The sequence below is a fragment of the Macaca thibetana genome, chromosome 7 (genome assembly GCF_024542745.1).
Source record: "Macaca thibetana thibetana isolate TM-01 chromosome 7, ASM2454274v1, whole genome shotgun sequence".
NCBI classification, from domain to species: Eukaryota; Metazoa; Chordata; class Mammalia; order Primates; family Cercopithecidae; genus Macaca; species Macaca thibetana.
In genome coordinates, this window is record NC_065584.1 from 124,714,466 (window position 1) to 124,732,795 (window position 18,330).

General features: G+C 57.0%; 1 protein-coding gene and 1 long non-coding RNA gene across 3 annotated transcripts in view; one reads left to right on the forward strand and one right to left on the reverse strand.

The window, feature by feature from the left end:
• The window catches only part of LOC126959903 (uncharacterized), a 134,835-nt gene that overhangs the window by 88,413 nt on the left and 28,092 nt on the right, over positions 1-18,330 (forward strand). The window lies entirely within an intron of this gene.
• Positions 88-9,619, reverse strand: CCDC9B (coiled-coil domain containing 9B). Of its 2 annotated transcripts, none has more exons than XM_050799505.1 (11): positions 9,466-9,619; positions 8,560-8,670; positions 8,163-8,270; positions 7,392-7,547; positions 7,179-7,304; positions 6,380-6,549; positions 6,020-6,078; positions 5,384-5,437; positions 5,202-5,292; positions 4,417-4,459; positions 88-4,333 (listed from the first exon to the last, which is right to left on the reverse strand). In XM_050799505.1, the coding sequence occupies exons 1-11, from the start codon at positions 9,607-9,609 to the stop codon at positions 3,791-3,793; spliced, it is 1,605 nt and encodes a 534-aa protein (XP_050655462.1). In that variant the 5' UTR covers positions 9,610-9,619; the 3' UTR covers positions 88-3,790. The 2 variants fall into 2 exon arrangements, with proteins under 2 accessions (XP_050655462.1, XP_050655463.1); XM_050799506.1 differs by lacking the exon at positions 9,466-9,619 and adding an exon at positions 8,870-8,984.

Genomic DNA, 18,330 nt, shown 5'->3' on the forward strand with positions numbered 1-18,330 from the left:
GTGCATTGACCACCCCCCACCCCCACACCCAGCAAAGATGAGGCTAGAAGAGAATGTAAAAAAAAGGTAGAAAACAAAACACGGAGATCACACCAAATCGCTACTTCATTTATTCAACAAATATTCACTGAGTGCCTTCTGTGTGCCAGGCGACTGTTAAGAGAGAGTCCAACTCCACCTGCGGGCAGGTACATTTTCCATACTCTTCCCATCCAAGTACTAACCAGGCCTGACCCTGCTTAGCTTACGAGATCGGGCGCATTCAGGGTGGTATGGCCATAGACTATTTTGGATACTCTTATCTTTAATTTTCTCAGCAACCCTTCAAAGTAGGTATCGCAAGCCTCATTTTGCAGATAAGGAGACTGAGGCTTTTAGAGGCTAAAAATTGACCCAGGTCACCTGGCTGACAGATGGCAGACCTAGGGTTCTGATTCAGTCCATCGGATTCCAAGGCCTGTGCTTGTTCCACCCGGCCACGCTGCCTGTCATCAAAACACATGTCTTTCTTGCAGGCTGGTCTATTGCATTTCCCTCCCGCCATCTGTCAAGAATGGGCCTGGGATGGAGAGGCCTCTGCCTATTCTGCCCTGCTTGGTTCGAGACCTTAGGTAAAGCCAGCATCTCCCTACTGGCTCCTCCCCTCCTCCTGTGTGCCCTCCTTTTTCCGGGCCCCCAGCCCTATGCCTGGGTTCCTGGCAGCTGTGTTTCATGAAGACCCTCCACCTTTGAAGAGTAGTCTTGTCTGTTGGTTGGAGAAGAGAAAGGCACCCAAAACGAAGGCTCCCAGCCAGGCCTTTAAACAAAGGAGCCAGGAAGAGGTAGAACCAGCTTCCCATGATGCCAAGGTCTGCGGAGGGGTGTCTTCTTGCGCCTCCCTCCTGCTCCATGGCTGCTTCCATCCTAGAGCAGGAGGGGTGGCACCCATCTGGACAGATAGCTGGGGGTTACCACCATAACTACCACTTTCCTTATCTTGAAGAAGAGCTCTCCTTTTTTGAGAAGAGCTCAATGTTACCTGCCTGCACTACCATCTTCCTGCAATGAAGAGGTCCTGCGCCAGTCTGTTGCCTCCAATGCCTATAACTCCTGTGACACCCCTCCTCCTAACATCCTTCGAGATGTCACTCCACGGAGACAAGCCCTACTTCCCCACAGCCCTTCTGCCCAGCCTTCCCTCCTGCTTCAGTCCCGTTGTGAGGGCTGAACCGGAGCTCTGCCTGCTTCCTACATCCTCATCCCAGGGTCAGACGAGCCTGGCGTATGCCCCTTTGTGGAGGTGCAGCTGTACAGTTGGCAGCACTGGGTTGGGGAGCAGATTGTGAATCTTATAATTCAGATTCTTGATCACAATCGTTTTTGGAGACATCTGCCTGATGTCTCCAAAATCCAAGGTCTTTGCCTGAACCTCCTCTACCCCTGGCCCCATCCTTTGGGAGTCACGGATCCCTAGGCCAGTGTCACACTCCAAAGCCATGTTCTTGTGACTAGAAGGCAAGAGAAAAACTTGAGCTTGGAGTCTTCGCCCTGGCATAGGTGTGTCTCACATATATAGGAATGTTTCCAAGCCTTTCCAAAATTCCTCTGATCAACCCCATACCAAATGCCTCTACCCCCTTCACTCCATCCCATCCCATCCCTGACCAGCTCTCCCACTGCACTACCAGAAGTTGACACCACCCACTCACTTACTTCCAAAGCATCTTCCCCAAGTCTCCCACCCAACTCTGAAGCCAGGAAGCCCCCACCACCTGACAGGGCTAGCACTCTCCCATCCCCTACATGGCCAGCCACCAACCTTTAGAGTCTAGAGTCTGTCTTCACTCCCAGCCCTTCATATATTCTAGTCCAAGCCCTTGACTACTCAAAAGCATGGTCCAGGAACCAGCATGGGCTTCACCTGAAGCCTCTTAGAAATATGAATTCTTGGCCAGGGGTGGTGGCTCATGCCTGTGATCCCAGCAGTTTAGGAGGCCAAGGCGAGCAGATCACTTGAGCCCAGGAGTTGGAGACCAGCCTGGGCAACATGGTGAAACCCTGCCTCTACAAAAAATACAAAAATTAGCCAGGCATGGTGGCACGCCTGTAGTCCCAGCTACTCAGGAGGCTGAGGTGAGAAGATCGCCTGAGCCTGCAGGGTTCGAGGCTGCAGTGAGCCCTGATTGCACCACTGCACTCTGGCCTAGGTGATACAGCAAGACCCTAACTTAAAAAAAAAAAAAAAAGATGAACTCTCAGACCCTCCCCAGACCATTAGAATCTGCATGACTCTTCAGTTAAAATATGAGAGACACTTCTCAAAACAGTCTCATCTGCTAAAGAGACACCCCTCACCTTCCTGAATAGAGGGGTGAGGTAGAGTTGAGAGCTAGCGAGGAAGGCTGAGCTGGGACCCCACAGTTTAGTCCTCACATTGGGCAGTGGAGAAATCCCAGGGTGGTCCAGACTCTCCCTAGAGCCCCACAGCCTTCAGCAGAAAACAGCAGCCATGGCAGGACCAGAGAGGAGGGGGCAGAGGGGACCATGCGGTGAGGTCCACACCAGGGCTCAGGAGCAGAAGGCACACATAACAAGAAAGAAGGGCACCTGCTTGTGCCAAGCAGAGGTGGGAGGGTCCCCTGGAGCTCCTACTGCCATCCTGCCCCCAGCCCTGTAGGGCACCTATGGCCCAGAACAGCTCCCGCCCAGAACAGCCCAGATCTGCCGGATGACTGGCTTTCTTCCCCCCCTCCTGCTGGCAGTCTCCGTCGCCTACCGGCTGGATTACTGGTAGTGGGTGCTCAGGAAATGTTTGTTGAACTGAGAGGAAGCCACAGCTTGTGCGGAGTCCGGATAATTCAGCAGACGTGGGCCTCAGGGGAGGGGTGGGGATGGAGGCTTTGTAGGAAAGACAAGTCCTGATGTCATACTTAGCTGGAAGTTGTTTCTCTGTCTGTGGAGTCCCTGTCTGATTCTTGCCTTGGCCTGGCCCTGGTGCTAGTGCAGGGCGGTGGGGAAAGAGGAAGTGGAAAGGGCAGGAAATGACCCTGAGCTGCAGGGCCAGGCCCTTGCCTCCATTCAGGGTGCACGTGGTGTCTGACCTGGGTGTGGCGGCCTGGGAGTAAGCTCTCCCATCCTGCAGTGGGAGAGGAGGTTGTCCCTCCCCATCCCACCCCATTTCAGAGAGGAGGACTTTCCAGAGATCCTCCTTTTCACTGAGAAGACGTGAGCACTACTCTTCTTTGCCCAGGCCAGACCCTGCCAGCTGTGTGGCCTCCCCTCCTCCAGGCCTCAGCCACCACTCAGGAGAGGCAGGAGACTGGCACGTGGCTACTGGGATTCCTCTGGTTGGGCATCCTGGGAATCTGGGACTGGGGGAATCCAGCCCAGGCAAGAGGTGAAAGCCTGCAGCTGGAGAGGGAGGCCAGGCCCTGAGGGGTGACAGGGAGCCAGGGGAGCCAGGAGAGCCAGGCTGGGTGCCACCAAGCCTTGTTCTCTCGTCATAGTGGAGAAGGCTTGTGGCCTGGGCAGCAGTAGGCCCAGGTCAGGGTGCACCAGCCTCAGATGCCAGGGGAATAGACCAGGGGCTGGGCTCGTGTGTGAAAACCCACATGTGCATGGGGATGAGCACGTGAGGTGCAGGGAGGCCACTCCTTGCCCTCACACGGTCGCCGTGCTGGAGAGTTTGCCACACTGCTCGGTGACAATGGCGCAAGCCACCAGCAACCACATGGCCGTCATGCGGAGGGCTCTTAACGGAGCGCTTCCCTCTTCCTCTCCCCCGGGGTGCCCCAGCTCCCAAGAGCTGTGTTCAGCATCTTCCTGCAGGGCCAGGGCGCCCTGTCCTGCGCCTCATACCTGCTGTGCCTCTCGGCCCTTGGCTGCCTCCTCTGGGGGGCCGGCTTCTCAGGGCCAGGCCTTGCTGGGCCCCAGCCTTGCCAGACCTGTCTTCTCTGGGCTCTGGGAGCCCTGCTCCTCTCTGTGGCTCAGGGCAAGTCTGGGCTTCCAGCTCAGTCTGGTGATCATTCCACCCCACGGGCTGCTGCTCAGAGCCCTCTGGCCAAGACACAGGGCTCTCCTGGGCCCCAGGCCTCAGACTGAGCACATACGTGCTCTCCCTAGGCCCAGGGATGCCAGCCCCTCCTAGAGAGAGGTCAAGAGGAGCCAAGTCAGGCTCCTGTGGAGAGCAGGGGACTGAGCTGGCTGTGGAAGCCACTGACTCCCCCTTTGGCCCCTCTGGGGATGCCAGGGCTGGGCTGGCTGCAGGGGCGCTCCCCAGTCGGCCCTGCTCCATCCCGCTCTGCTTCTGTGCTTGCTCCTCCTCAGTGGGAGTCTCTCTGGTGCTTTGGCTTCCCTGAAACAAGAGAACAGCCCCAGTGGCTGATGAATCCATGGCTTGCGTCCCCAGCCTGCCCCATCCTATACCCAAATACCTACCTCCTGACTCTCCAGCTCCTCCTTGTCTTCCTTCATATCCCACCTGTGGAAACACAGCTCATGGCACGCCCCACCCCACTTCACTCCAGAGCCATGCCCCCTGCCTGAATAGAGGGGTGGGGTGGAGTTGAGAGTCAGTGAGGAAGGCTGAGCTGGGACCTCACGGTTTAGGCCTCACATTGAGCAGTGGAGAAATCCCAGGGGTGATCCAGACTCTCCCTAGAGCCCCACAGCTCTCAGCAGAGAGGAGCAGCCATGGCAGGACCAGAGAGGAGGGGCCTCCACCTCCTCTGGGCCTCCATCTCCTTGCCAAAGAAATCCCTGGGAGAAGCCAAAGCCCAAGGGTCTCAGACTGGGATCAGAGCCAGAATGTGGCTCCAGGAGGCTTCCCCCTCCCAAGCCTGACCTTGTTCCCTAAATCCAACTATTTCCTCTGAATGCCACGCACTCTGGGCCTATCCTGGGTCCCCAGCTGCTGTTTATGGCCAAGCTTGCAGCACCTTGAGTTCTGTGGGGACTCCAGGCATGTCCCTGCCTGCAATGCCTGGGAAAGGCATACCTCACTTCCCACGGGAAGGGAGCTGCTGTAATTACCACCAGCCTCCCCAGGCCCCAGGCTCTCGCTGCAGCCTCTGCTAATGGCCTCTCCCTCTCATTAACCTCTCGCCAGGCTGCAGTCAGCCAGGAGGCAGGGGCCCCAGGGATGGAGCTGGCACCTGGGCCTGTACTGGTCCAGGAAATTGGTCCAGATGCCCATCTTGATTTTGTCCCCTGCCACCTGTTACCTTCGGGCCCTGCCAGTCAGCCTCTCCTTGCCCCGGGCTTTGCTGCCTGTGGCTGGTGCCACCGAGGGTCTGCTGGCTTGCCCGCCCCGACCTGCAAGAGATGGTTCACAAGCCAAGGAGAGAAGAGGCCCATAGCAGCCAGCTTCTTCTCGAGACCCGGCCCCTCCTCCTCCCCAACTCACCTTTTCCATCAGGGAGCAGTGGTGGGGGCTGTAGTTTCCGGTGGCTCCTGGGACCTGACGGGGACAAAAAAGTGGGGAAAGGTGGGGTGACAAAGGATCCAAAACAGGAACACTGGTCCTTCCAGCCTCAGGAAGCTGTCAGTCCTCGGGGCCAGTCGTGGGTTTTGCCTCCCCAAAAGCGCCCTTGCCTGGGGATCAGGAGAGTCGGGTCCTGTGCTAGCTTTGCCACTCTGTGGCTAGGTGTCTGGCCCCAACTCTCAGGCCACAGCTTCTTTACATATAAAACAAGGGGGCCAGCAATCCACAGTTGTTTCTACAGTGTGTCTGGGGAAGGACCACCAGGACTTTCACCCATTAGGGACCAGCGCCTCGAAGAGACCCCTGGGCAGGCTTCCACTGAGCCTCCTTCTGGGGCCTCCTGGTCAGAACCTGGACAAGAGCTGTGGGCTCAGAGGGGAGGATGGGAGTTCTTGGTGCCCTCCTCTGATAGTGAGGGAGAGGAAGGAAGATGTTCTCCAATGCTTCCTTTCAGCTCTGAAAATAAGTAAGAAACTAAGAGACAGAGGAAAGAGAGGACAAGGGGGTGAAAGATAAACAAAGCCAAGGAGGGGAGAGATGAGGTAGGTGTGAGCTCACCCCTTCTGCTGCCTGCCCTGGCTGGGCCTTCTCCCCTTAGCTGGCTGCAGTCCTGTAGCCTGTGTAGACAGATGGAGTCAGATTGCTGGTGCACAGAAGCTGCTGTGGGCCCCACCCTGACACCCCTCTCCCCCAAGCCCAGGCCCAGAATTGAAGGCAGCAGGGAGATGGTGGGCCCAAGAAAGATGGGAGACCCAGTGTGCACACAGAGCCTTGAACTCTGGGCCCGACCAGAGAGCCCAGCAAGGTCCTCTCCACCCCGAGGAGAGTCCCTGCAGCCCTCCCAGCAGTGCCCGCCGCCAGCTCCACCCCACACCACGGGATCACCAGCCCAGCAAGCTGCCCAACCCAGCCACCCACGTGGGCTTGGCCTTGTCCAGGTCCCACGGGCGCCGCCAGTCACCCTGTGCGTCTCTGTGCCGGGCGAGGCGGGCTAGGTCGATCTGCTCCCGCTCCTGCTTCCACTGGGCGTAGTCCCAGCCCGCCTCTGGGGGCTCCCCCACCGGCCGGCTCCGGGGCTCCCAAGCACCCTGCAGGGAGAAGACACTCAGAGCGAAAGGGAGAAGCAGGAAGAGGCTTGGGGTGGGGTCTAGAGACTCAGGTGCTTCCTCTCAAGGTTTCCACATCTCCAGCTAAAAATTAGATGTGTTCCAGCTCTCCCATGGAAATGGTTTCCATCCACTTGTTGTGTGTTTTAGGCAAGTAATTTAACGTCTCTGTGTCTCATTTCCTCATCTGTAAAATAGGGATCTCCAGAGCACCAACCCACAGGGTTGTTGCAGGGATATGTAGACGAGCCGGAGTGGGAGGGGCCCTGGAGGCTGTGAGCAAGGGCAAGGACTAGGGGCTGCTGCCACCTAGAGGTCACACCTGGCACTTGGCCAGTCAACTCCACCCTCTGGCCCCTCCTCCACTCCCGTGCCACCAGCAGGGCTAGATAGGGGAGGGGGCTGGATCACATCTCTGGCTTAAACTGTCTCCCACTTCAAGGCCCACCCAAAGCAGAGACTGGCCGGAGAAAGGAAGGAGGAGCAGGAACTCCTGCAGGTGCTCCCTCAGCCACGTCCCCGCAGATGAAGGACATATCTGACTCAGCTTCTCTACCTCCCCTAAGTGAGGACCTTCAGATCCATGTCCCCATCCCCTCTTGAAGACGCACCTTCCGTGCAGAATCCAAGCTGATGGCCACCTGCATGGGGGGGCTCCGGGTCACACGCCCTCCAGGTGACCCCTCTGTGCCTTGGTTCCTTGCTCTGATGGGCTTTTCACTTACAATCCGTTTGGCCTGGGAGGATGAAGATGGGCAGTGCAGCAGAGTCAGGGAAGAAGAGGCTGCCCGCCGATGCCTGCACTCCCCACCCACCCTGCTCACCTCTGCTTTGTTCTCCATGGTCACAGCCAGCTCCACCAGCTCCCCTAAGCAGAAAGTACCCCCGTGGTCCTCAGCATCCTCATCCTCAAGCATCTCGTTGGTCACTCCGGGTCCACAGGTGCCCCTTGCCCAGTTCCTGCTAACCACCCGCTTTTCCTGCAGAACGAAGACCCTCAGGCCACATGAGCAGTGCTGGGCAGGACCTGGGTGCTGGGTCCTCTCGGTGGTTCCCCAGGCCAACCCCAGCCCTCCCTGCATTCCCCACAGAGGAGCTGACTCCCACAGGCTGTTCACATGCCAATGGCATGAGGTTATCCAGGGCCCAGGGCCACCCAGAGGCCCAAGATGCCACAGTGGCCCCCGTCATCTCTGAGCTGGGAAACCCAGAGCACTCAGACAATGGGTCTCTGTCCCTCAGACACTGCTCCTGGCATTCAGCCCCAACTTCTCTGTCCCCCACTTCCTGCAGGGTTTTAGCCCCTGGGGCTTGAGGTTTAGGAGTGGCGTGTGCTGAGGGGCCTGTGCTTTGTGGCGTAGGTGCAGGGCTGTGGACTGGAAAAGGTATAAGGAGGCTTCTACTGGGCGTAGGGGAGCTTTCAGCTGTGGCCCTTCGGTGGGGACAGCAGTGGTTCTACTGCAGGAGGTTGGGAGCTGACGGATGCACCCCGGAACAGTTAGTAGAAGAGGGGAACAGAGGCAGCTGTCTTCCCCTGACGTGGTCTGGGCCTCCACCTCCTTGCTACGAGCCCTGTCTCCCAGGGTGAGGCTTACACCGGGAACTTGGCTGATGGTAACGGTGAGGCCATCGGGCCGGAGGAGTGCTGGTGTGGTCACAGCCATGCCCCCCTGCTCTGCCTGCCGACGGTCCTCCTGGATCTCCTGTGGGAGGGCCCGGGGTCAGCACACGCCATGGCCCCCCAGGTGCACAGAGACACAGACGCTGACAGGCCTACACGGAGAGACACCAGTGGGACACCAGGGGGCAGAGGCGCCACATCACACATCCCCAGGACCCTGACCAAGCCTCTAAGAGGGACCATACCCACCCTACCCCTGGCCCCAGCCCCAGAGGCGCATTCCTGAGCCTGCAGGGAGAGACCATCACGTGTGGGGCAACCAGGGAGTGGCAGCCAAGCGGGTCCTCCCGGCCCTGTGGCAGCCCACTCACCTGGTACCTGCGGAGCAAGGCCTGGTTCTTCTTGCGCAGGGCAACTATCCTCCGATCCAGCTCCGCGTCCTTCTCCTGCCTGCTCATGGGGGACTCAGCTCTGGCAGGCCCCTGCAGAGGCAGGGAACCCAAGCCCCTGACTTCCGCGTCCCCCTCTCACCAGTCCCCAGCTTTCACATTTTTACCACCCAAGGAACAGATCCCAGACCCACAGCTAAGGTCACCCAGAAAGGAAGGGGATTGCTCGGGGAGATGGCCCAAAGAAGGCCCCAAGCCCCCATTCCAGCTAGGCCTGTCTGCCTGTCCCTACCTCCTCGGAGGGCTCAGGTCAGGGCCTCATACCCCAAGCCACAGCTCCCAGCACTGGGCTGCCCCTCCCCCAGCTCTCCAGGGAGCTTCACTGCTGAGCAGAGCCTGGAATGGGAGTTATAAATGGCTCTGGCAGCGGAACCTGCCGTGACTGGGAAGCTGCCAGGGGATTCGGGAGGTCGAGGGGGGAGCTCTTTGACTCCCAGATCCACAACCAGAGAAAAAGGAGAGGCCCTGGCTCCGTCCTGGGCTCTCAGGCCCTGGACCCCACACCCAGGCCTGTGCCCAGCCTGGAGGAAACAGCCGCTCCCACGGGCCCAGCCTCTCCAGGCCGAAAGCTGCTGGTAGTCGGGGCGGAGAGAGTCAGCTCCCCTGGCGGCCCCAGCCCGGGAGTCACCCTGGGCAAGCCATGTCTCTGCATCAAGATTCCAGGTTCCTCTCTGTCTGGATGCAGGGTCTCTGTTGTGACCCATCTAGTCACAGCCCTCTTTCTCCCAGCCCCAGCTGTCCCCAGCTGCCCCCAAAGGGTGGCTGCCTGGTATCCCAGCCCCCTCCCAGTCCCAAGAAGCCCCCTGCCAAAGGCAGACTGCCACTCACAGCCGAGTGCATGGCAACGGCGGGCACCGAGAGAATTCCAGAGCAGCCCCTGGGGAGGCAGAGTGGGAGGAAAGCTGGAGCCACCGGAGCCGGGCCTCTGCCGGCCTCTCCCTGCCGGCTTCGCTGTTCAGCACACGAGATCATGTTGTGATTACAAAAGACTCCTCTGGGCTCCCAGCCAGGAACGTCGGGCCGCCACCCCCACCCTTCCACTCTCAGAGGGCGAGGACCAGGGCACTGGCAGCTGGCTGGTCCTGTCTAGCACCTCTCCCTGCCCCGCCCCAGCGTCCCCAGACAGACTGGTAGGGACTTCTCCCTGGTGGGTCAAGCCCACACAGGAGGCCTGGCTGCCTGGGCCCTAGCAGGACCCTAGCCTGGGCCTGCCTGCAGACAAGACGGGCAGCCAGCGTAGGCCTCTGTGCCTCCCATGAGTAGAAAAGGCCTACAGCACACAAATGCTCCCCTCTCCTGCTCCTTCTCCTCATCAGCCTTGGTTTAAGTAATTCAAAGGGATCAAGAAGCTCACCTCCCCTGGACCACCAAGTACTACCACATCCCTAAAATGACAACACTAGTCATTCGTTCTTTTAGGTTGGACATTGTCTTCTCTGTGCAGTCATGCACCATATAGTGACATTTCACTCAACAATGGATCACATATATAATGGTGGTCCCATAAGATTATAATGGAGCTAAAAATTCCTATGGCTTAGTGACATTGTAGCCATCATAACATAATAGCACAGGGCACTACTCATGTGCTTATGGCGATGCTGGTGTAAACAGACCTACGGCATGCCAGTCGTACAAAAGTATGGCATGTACAAGTATGCGCAGTACAGAATACCTGATAATGATAATTAACAATTATGTTACCGGCTTATGTATTTACTATACTATACTTTTTATCATTATTTTAGAGTGTATTTCTTCTACTTACAGCAACAACAAAAAAGTGTACTGTTAAACCACCTCAGGCAGGTCCTTCAGGAGAAATTCCAGAAGAAGGCATTGTTATCATAGGAGATGACAGCTGCAGGCCTGTTAATGCCCCTGAAGACCTTCCAGTGGGACAAGATGTAGGGTGGAGACAGTGGTGTTGATTATTTTGACCCTGTGTAGGCCTAGGCTAATGTGTGTGTGTTCGTTTTTAAGAAAAAAGTTTAAAAAGTTAAAAAAAGAAAAAGTTTCAAAATAGCCAAAAAACTTGCAGAATAAGGATATAAAGAGAAAATATTTTTGTATAGCTGTACAATGTGTTTGTGTTTTAAGCTAAGTGTTATTACCAAGACAGTCAAAAAAATTTTTTTACTTAAAAAGTTTATAAAGTAAAACAAGTTACAGTAAGCTAAGGTTAATTTATTACTGAAGAAAGAAAAATATATTTTTTTAATTTTTTATGTTTTGAGACAGGATCTCACTCTGTCACCCAAGCCAGAGGTCAGTGACACGATCATGGCTCACTGCAGCCTCAACCTCCTGGGCTCAAGGGATCCCCCTGCCTCAGCCTCCTGAGTAGCTTGGACAACAGGCACATGCCACCATGTGCAGCTAATTTTCAATTTTTTTGTAGAGAGAGGGTCTTGCTATGTTGCACAGGCTGGTCTTGAACACCTAGACTCAAGTGATCCTCCTGCCTTGGCCTCCCAAAGTACTAGGATGACAGGCGTGAGCCACCATGCCTGACCAAAAAATCATTCTTATAAATTTAGTCTAAGTGTACAGTGTTCATAAAATCTATCATAGCAGATGGTAATGTCCTAGGCCTTCAGATTCACTCACTCGGTGACTCATCAGAGCAACTTCCAGTCCTGTAGGCTTCACTCATGGTAAGTGCCTTATACAGGTGTGCCATTTTAAACCTTGTACACCATAGTTTTACTATATCTTTTCTATGTTTAGATATGTAAACACTTAGCATTGTGTTACAGCTGCCTACAGTATGCAGTACAGTAACCTGCGGTACAGATTTGTAGTCTAGGAGCAATAGCTACACCATGCAGCCTGGGTGTGTAGTAGGCTGTACCATCTAGGTTTGTGTAAGTGCTCTCTGTGGTGTTCACACAATGACAAAACCACCTAACAACATATTTCTCAGAACATAGCCCTGTCATTAGGAGACGAGTGACTATGTTTTAAAGCACAGCCACTCCCAGGAGGCTCTGTTGTTTGGGTCTCTAGCCCTTCGGTATGGCAAGCCCGGCCTTCCTCCAGGGGCCTTGCCATGGCAGCTCAGAGCTGGTCAACAGCCTTCCTCCCTCAGGCCCTATGTCTGGGCCCTTCCTGGCCCTGCTCTCCAAGACTGGCTTTTTCAGCCTCTCTGAACCCAGCAAAGGAATCAGCCCTTCTCTGGAAAGCTCCTCCCCCATATCTTCCTCATACAGCTGAGGCTGGTATGAGGGGGAGGGTCTGCCTGGCAGTGCCACCCTAGAGCCTCTGGGACTCAAGGCTTGGGGGTGCTGAGAGGAGGGTGGTCTTTCTGGACTAGGAATTCGTGGAGTCTGTTTCCTCAGCTACAAGGCCCTGACCTCCAGGCCCTCAGGTGAGAATCGGAAGCCCCTGCATTCCCCACATCCCTGATTGAGCAGGCCAGTTTCCCAGATGCCACAACTTGTCCCCTCTGTCTCCAGAGCAGAAACCGCTGCTGCCTTCTTTCTCCTCCCAGACCCACCCAGGCAGCCAGAGGTCCAACCTCCACCCCTCCAGAAGTGCCCTTTCCTCCCCACTCCCTCCCCCAGCTCCGCCAGGCTTAGCCCCCTTCCTGTCCAGGCCTTCGCACAGCACCCCTGGCCCCACACCCCATCTCCACCACCCCAGAGTTCCCATCCTGCTTGCAAATGCCACTGCGCTCTCCCTTCCTTTCCTGCCGGATGTCCCCACTGAGTCAGACTCGTCAACCTCTCCCAGCAACCATGACGCACCCAGGCTCTGTGCCCTGTGCCTCTCTCACACACATATACACACTCTCTCTCCTTCTCCCACCCGCTCTGCGTCCTGCCCCACACAGTGGACTGAGTTCCAGGGCAGCCTCAGGAGGCTTCAGAAGCCTCCAGAGGCCTCAAACTTCCCTTCGCGTGCCCCGCACTGTGTTGGAGCTGGGAGGCCTGCGGAGCACTTGCTGGGGAGGGAGACCGAATGCTCTCCAGCCTCTTCAGAACTCAGGCCCAGACCAGGTCTGGGGAGGAGATGTGTAGATGGAGGAGGCTACAGGGATGAGGCAAGGTCTGTGTACCCACCTCCCCCATTTCCAGACAAGGCAGGGGCAAGAGAGCAGCACGGGAGTAAAAGTACAGGCACAAGCTCCTCACCTATGGGATGGCCACTCAGCTCTTCCGGAAGGAACACACTCCCCTCACCTAGGGCGAAGGCCTTCTGGCCCGTCAGGCTGGAGGGGTACGTGCCCAAGACGAACCAACAGTCATACGGGGGGTACCAGCAGCTGCTGGCTGTGTGTTTCCCAGTGTTACTCACACAAGACGTCACACCTCTGAGCAGCCCCCACAGTCTCCCACTTTCCCCAGAGTCTGCGGTTGACCTGTCTGCTCTCCATTACACAGAGGCTCTCTGAGGGCAGGAATGACATGCCAAGTGCCTCTGGATCCCTAGTCCCTGGCACGGTGCCCCTGCATACTAAAGAACCTCCATCAGCGCTTGCAGGCTTGCAGAATGAAGACATGCGTGAATTGTGCTTTCCATCCTGTGCATGGCTGTGGGTATCCTGTGCACAGGCTGTGACTGCCTTTCTGTCCACCTAGAATGTACGCAGCCCTCAGGGAGCCGGTGGGTGGTAAAGACGCCCTAAGAGTGCCCCCCTCTGTCCTGGGGAGAAGCCCGCAGGAAGCAGAAGAGATGGAGAAGGATCAGCTTGCCATCCCCATGAGACTGTGTGTCTGTTTCTCTGTGTCGCCACTAAGGGGCAGCAGAGTGACAACAGCCTGTTTCTGGGTGCGGGAGGCAGTTCCCTTTCTCTGCTGTTGGGCAGGTCCTCCCCCAAGTCCCTGTAACCTCCACCTCCCAACTCCATCAGACTAGAGAAAACATCCAGTTGTAGAAGACTTATTTTATTGATGAGGAAGCTGAAGCCCAAAGAGGTGTTGCCCTCTGCCCAGGTGGCACAGCCTGTCTGACGCCACTGAGGCTACACACCTGGGCGCGGCCTCCTGCCTAGGGCGCCTTCACCAGCTGCCCTGCCAACACCGTTCTGCTGATCCTTCCCTCTGTGCCCTCCCTCTCTCCACCTGGGGTTGGGCTGGGTGTCCCAGCACCTCGGGCACAGGCTCTTCCCTGTGGTCCCCTACCCTCCCAGGCCACCTGCTGGCTCAGGGGATACCCCTGAGGTCCAGAAGCGACTGTATCTGGACCCTATTCGTGGTCCTCAGAGCGCAGACCTGGGGCCAGCCCTGAGGAAGAGATGGCTGCAAGCTGGAATTCTCACTGAGAAGAAGAGGGAAGGGGGGCTACAGGGGAGGAAAGACCCTCCGAACGACACACGGAGACACTGCGCCCCTGGGAGCACAGACCTGGCAGAGGCTGCACCCACGAGAGCTGCACTGCTCAGACCTCATTCTGTTTCCAGAATGCTGCCCCTGCAGCTGGATCAATGAAACATAAGCAAGCCGGCCCCTGCCCTTCCCCTCAGCTTTGTCAGAAGATGGGATGGGGAGTGGGTGGATTCCAAATGAACTTCACCCCTTACTGGCTGTGTCCCTTCTCGCTCTGGCCCTCATCTATAAAATGAGGTGTACCTGCTTCACAGAATCATCTGGAGAGGAAATGAAATAACATGGGTAACCATCCATATCTGGAACAAAGTGTGCCCAGAGTAAGGCTCAAAACAGCTTTCTTGCCTCAGGTAACTTCCTGATGGCCACCTTCTGGATGCTACCTCTCCAGCATCCTTTGAGGGGCCCAAAGGCTGCCTGCTACTGGCCTGCTGGTGCCTGAATACATTAAGACTTCTGGGTTATGGAGACCATTTGTGATCTGGTGGGGCAGACCCTGAGGCACTCCCTCAGCCACCTCCCTTCAGGTCTCCTGCCCAGCACACCCTCTCCAGGGAGTCCTCCCTGTCCCTCTTTGTCCCCTCTGAAGTCCCAGGCCCTGGTTGCCATCTGTCCCCAACCAGCACTGGTGCTTCTGGAAGTACTCCCTGCACTTTACCTGCCTCTGGATCCCCCTAGGCCCAGTTCTAGGATCATACCCCAGTGTTCAGGAACCATTCTTCTTGGTGGAGGGCCGAGCCCTTAGAGGTCACTGGTGCCACTAGCCAGCCCTGGGGGTGTGGGTGAGTATTGAGGAAGACAGTGAGCCAGGCTGGATTGCATGAGAGCCCAGCTAGTAGGCAGGGGAACCTCCAGATAGAAAGGGGTCAGAGAGTGGCTTAAACCACAGCATTACCTTCCTGCAAACCCATCCTCCCTCCCTGCCCCACCATGGCGATTCTCATCTCAAGAAACTGCTGTCCTGGCTCCCAGGACTTGAGGTGTGGTCAGGCCAGGGCTGGTCCTGGGTGGGGAGAACTCAAGACTGCATGAGGTGGGGCTGGAGGGACCAGCCCTGGGCAGGCTCCAGTTGCCAGGGACAAAGTCTGGGCCATACCTTTCGAAAGAACACATATGCTAGACCAGGGTGGGGCCCAGGCTGAAGTCCTTTGAGCCATTAGAAGCAGAAGGAAAGCTGGACCAAGGACACATTCCTCCATTCTGCTCTGCAGGACATACCCAGGGCTGGGGCATCCCGAACCTTCCAGCGTCAGACCCAGCAATAGGAGGTGAACGCTGGCGTGGACCTGAGCCCCTGAGGTCTCCCTTGTTTGTTGGTGCTCTGTTCCCATGCACCAACATTGGATCTGTTCATGGTGCAAAGGGGACTCATTGTGTTTTCCCAGAAGCCCCACCTTGACCCCCAGCCCAGAGCTGTCCACAAGCAGAGGCTGAGTGCTGCCCTATTGGGGCTTGCCCATACCATGCCATGAACAGAGCACCTACTGCGTGCTTCACCTGGCCAAGGCTATGTAGGAACCAGCAGGGAAAGACCTCAGAGGCACCTGCCAACACCAGGCTGCATTGGCCTGAGGCCCAGCCAGCACAGGGCTCAGGCCCACCAGGGCATTTTCCAGAAGGAGACGAGCTTCAAGGGGATGAGCAAGATTCAGGCAGGCAGATGGGAGGAGAGGGCATTCCATGAACGCACAGGAGATAGCAGGATCACAGGAGGCAGGGGAGTGGCAGTGGCTTTTACCTGCAAGAGGACATGAGGTTAGGAAGGTACAGACCAGACTAGGGAGGTTAGGAAGGCAGACTGAGGAGCTGGAGTCATCCAGAGGGGCTGAGAGTTTTACAGCAGCTGCTGCTGAGGCCACCTCGTGGTTTAGGAAGCTGAAGCCAGAGTGGTCTAGATGGGTCGCACAGGGCAGGGGTAGGGTTGGGGGCAGTCAGGAGGCTGTGTCCAGATACTGGAGGGAGGCATCTGGGCCCAGCAGGGCAAGGGGTGTCCAGGGAAAAGGTGAGCGGGAGAGCCTTCAGGAGGACTCAGAGTCTTGGCATGGCTGGTGTGACACAGTGGAGAGAGAAACGGCCTAGGCAGCGTTAAACGCTCAGGCCTGGGGGCCCTCACAGAGTCAGGCACGGAACGGCCTGGCCTGATGTCTCCGGGAAGGGTGCCCGCTGGGCAGCAGAGGCTGGAAGTCTGGGTGGGACAGTCTCTACCCCTTCTCTAGGCTTGTCACATGGGTCTAAGGCAGCATCTCTGGGGCAGGGAAAAGGTCCAGTGTGGCTTTGAGGCATGGAGAGAAGGGTAAGTAGGAGGCTGAGGGAAGGGTGAGAGCCCAGGCCACTAAGGAGAGGGCATGGGCCTCTGGAGTGGCCTTAGGCGGTGTAGCTCAGGGGCTTTCACCCAGCCCAGAGGTGGCTAGGCAGGAAAGGGCAACCAGGGTGAGAGAGCGCGCTGAAAGGCCGGACCTGGACACCTGCAAGTGGGCAGCACAGTGACCAATTGTCCCCATTTGCCTGGAACTCTCTCAGTTTTAGCACCGAAAGTCCTGAGTCTGGAACATGCCTCGGTCCTAAGAACACCTGGACGCTCGGCGCCCTGGGGGAAGAGGGGCTGCAGGAGGCTGGGGCAGGGAGGGGGCCTCTTGGGGGCCTGTCAGTGAAATGCTCTGAGGGACCAAAGGCCAAGGGTACAAGGGAAGTGTTCTGCAGGCAGGTCCCCAGGGCTGGGCAAGGGAGCCTCTGATGAGGCATAGAGCTCACCACTGATATTCACACTGATAACAGTAACACCCTGCACTCCAACGTCTAACATGGCCAGAGCCTCACACAGGTGATGCCATTGGATCTCTTCAAGCTCTGCAACCTGTGAATTAGCCGGGGCAGATGCTATTAGCTTCTCTTTGAAGATGAAGGTCAGAGACCTGCCCAGGAGTCTCTAGGGCGGGGCCCTCCCAACTGCCTCTGAATCACTGTGGCCGGTGGCCCATCCCTGCAGCACTCTCTCCAGCACATACCTTTGGCCTCATACCGTGGAAAACCTGTCCACCCAAGAAGCGGCGCCTGGCTGTCCTGCCTCCCTCCCCACCCTGCAGGGCAGCCCAGGAGGCAGAGGGGCCTTCCTGGTTCTGCTGACAGGCATTGGGGGTTCCAGAGAGGGCCTTCACTGTGTGTCCTCACCCTCCCAGAGCCCCCCCATGGGCTCCACTGCCCCAGGAGATGCCCTTCAGCCTCTCTCCCTGATCTCCTGTCTCCTCTTCCAGATCCCAGCCCCTCACCCCAGAAGTATCTCCTCTGGCTCCACAGAGCTCCCTTCTCCACTCTGTGACTTTCTAGTAGGGAAGTGCCACCACTCTCGGCCAGGCAATAAGCCCAAGCACTTGGTGAGCGGTTACTATCTGTAAGGCACAGTGCCTGCTGAGGGGTAGTGGGGCCACACACACGGAGCAGGCCCTGCTTGCCCTCAGAATCTTAGGAGAAGAGTTCATGAACACATACACCCTGCTACAGATCATCTTCCACATGCCACCACTGCTGTGGGTGCCCTCCTCACTTCCCAAAGGTCTCCGGGCCCACTCGGGCTTCTGGGGCTGCCCTGTCTTCTCGGTCCACCCCATCAAGGCAGGGCCTACTGCCACCACCCAAGGCCTCACTACCCTGCCTGCCTGCTGCTGTAGTGGGTTCTGTGATTGGCACCCACTGGAGCTCAGACCCTGATTCCTGAGATGGAGAACTTAGGCCTCAAGCCTGGAACCCACAGCACTGGGCCCCCATGCATTCCTCTCAGCCCCTGCTTTCCTCCTGGGGGTTTGTGAAGACACAGGTCTCTCAGCTTCCTGCCAAAGGCTGAGGGCAGAGGTGGAGAGGTTGCAGTGTCAAGGTCCCTGAAGGGGAAAAGGAGGCAGAATAAGGCTTAGAGGGCTGGTGAGGGCGGTGAGCGCGGCGAGTGGTGGATGCAGTTGGTAACATTCACACAGCGTGGGTCGGAGCCTGGCAGGCACCACACCTTTGTAAACCTCCCCTGGGACTTCTGCCCCTCCCCAGTAGCTCACCCTGTCCTGGTTGCCCATAGACCCACAGCAAATGTGTGCAAAAGGGACTAATAACCTTCCACCTAGTCATAAACCAAAGTCCTTTGACCAACAATGTTAGCAAAGCAGGCTGGAATTTTTCAGAAGAGCGTTCCTAAAAGGAGAGATTACCTAAGGTGAAGAAAGGGCCCGGGCTCTAGACTCAAATAGTCCACAGTTGGGACTAACTACACACTTGGTGGGTGACCTCAAGCAGATTTCTTAATGTCTCTGAACCCTGGCATGCTTTAATCCATAAAAGAGGGGAAGATCATAACTGTTACCTCCAAGAGCTGATACGAGAT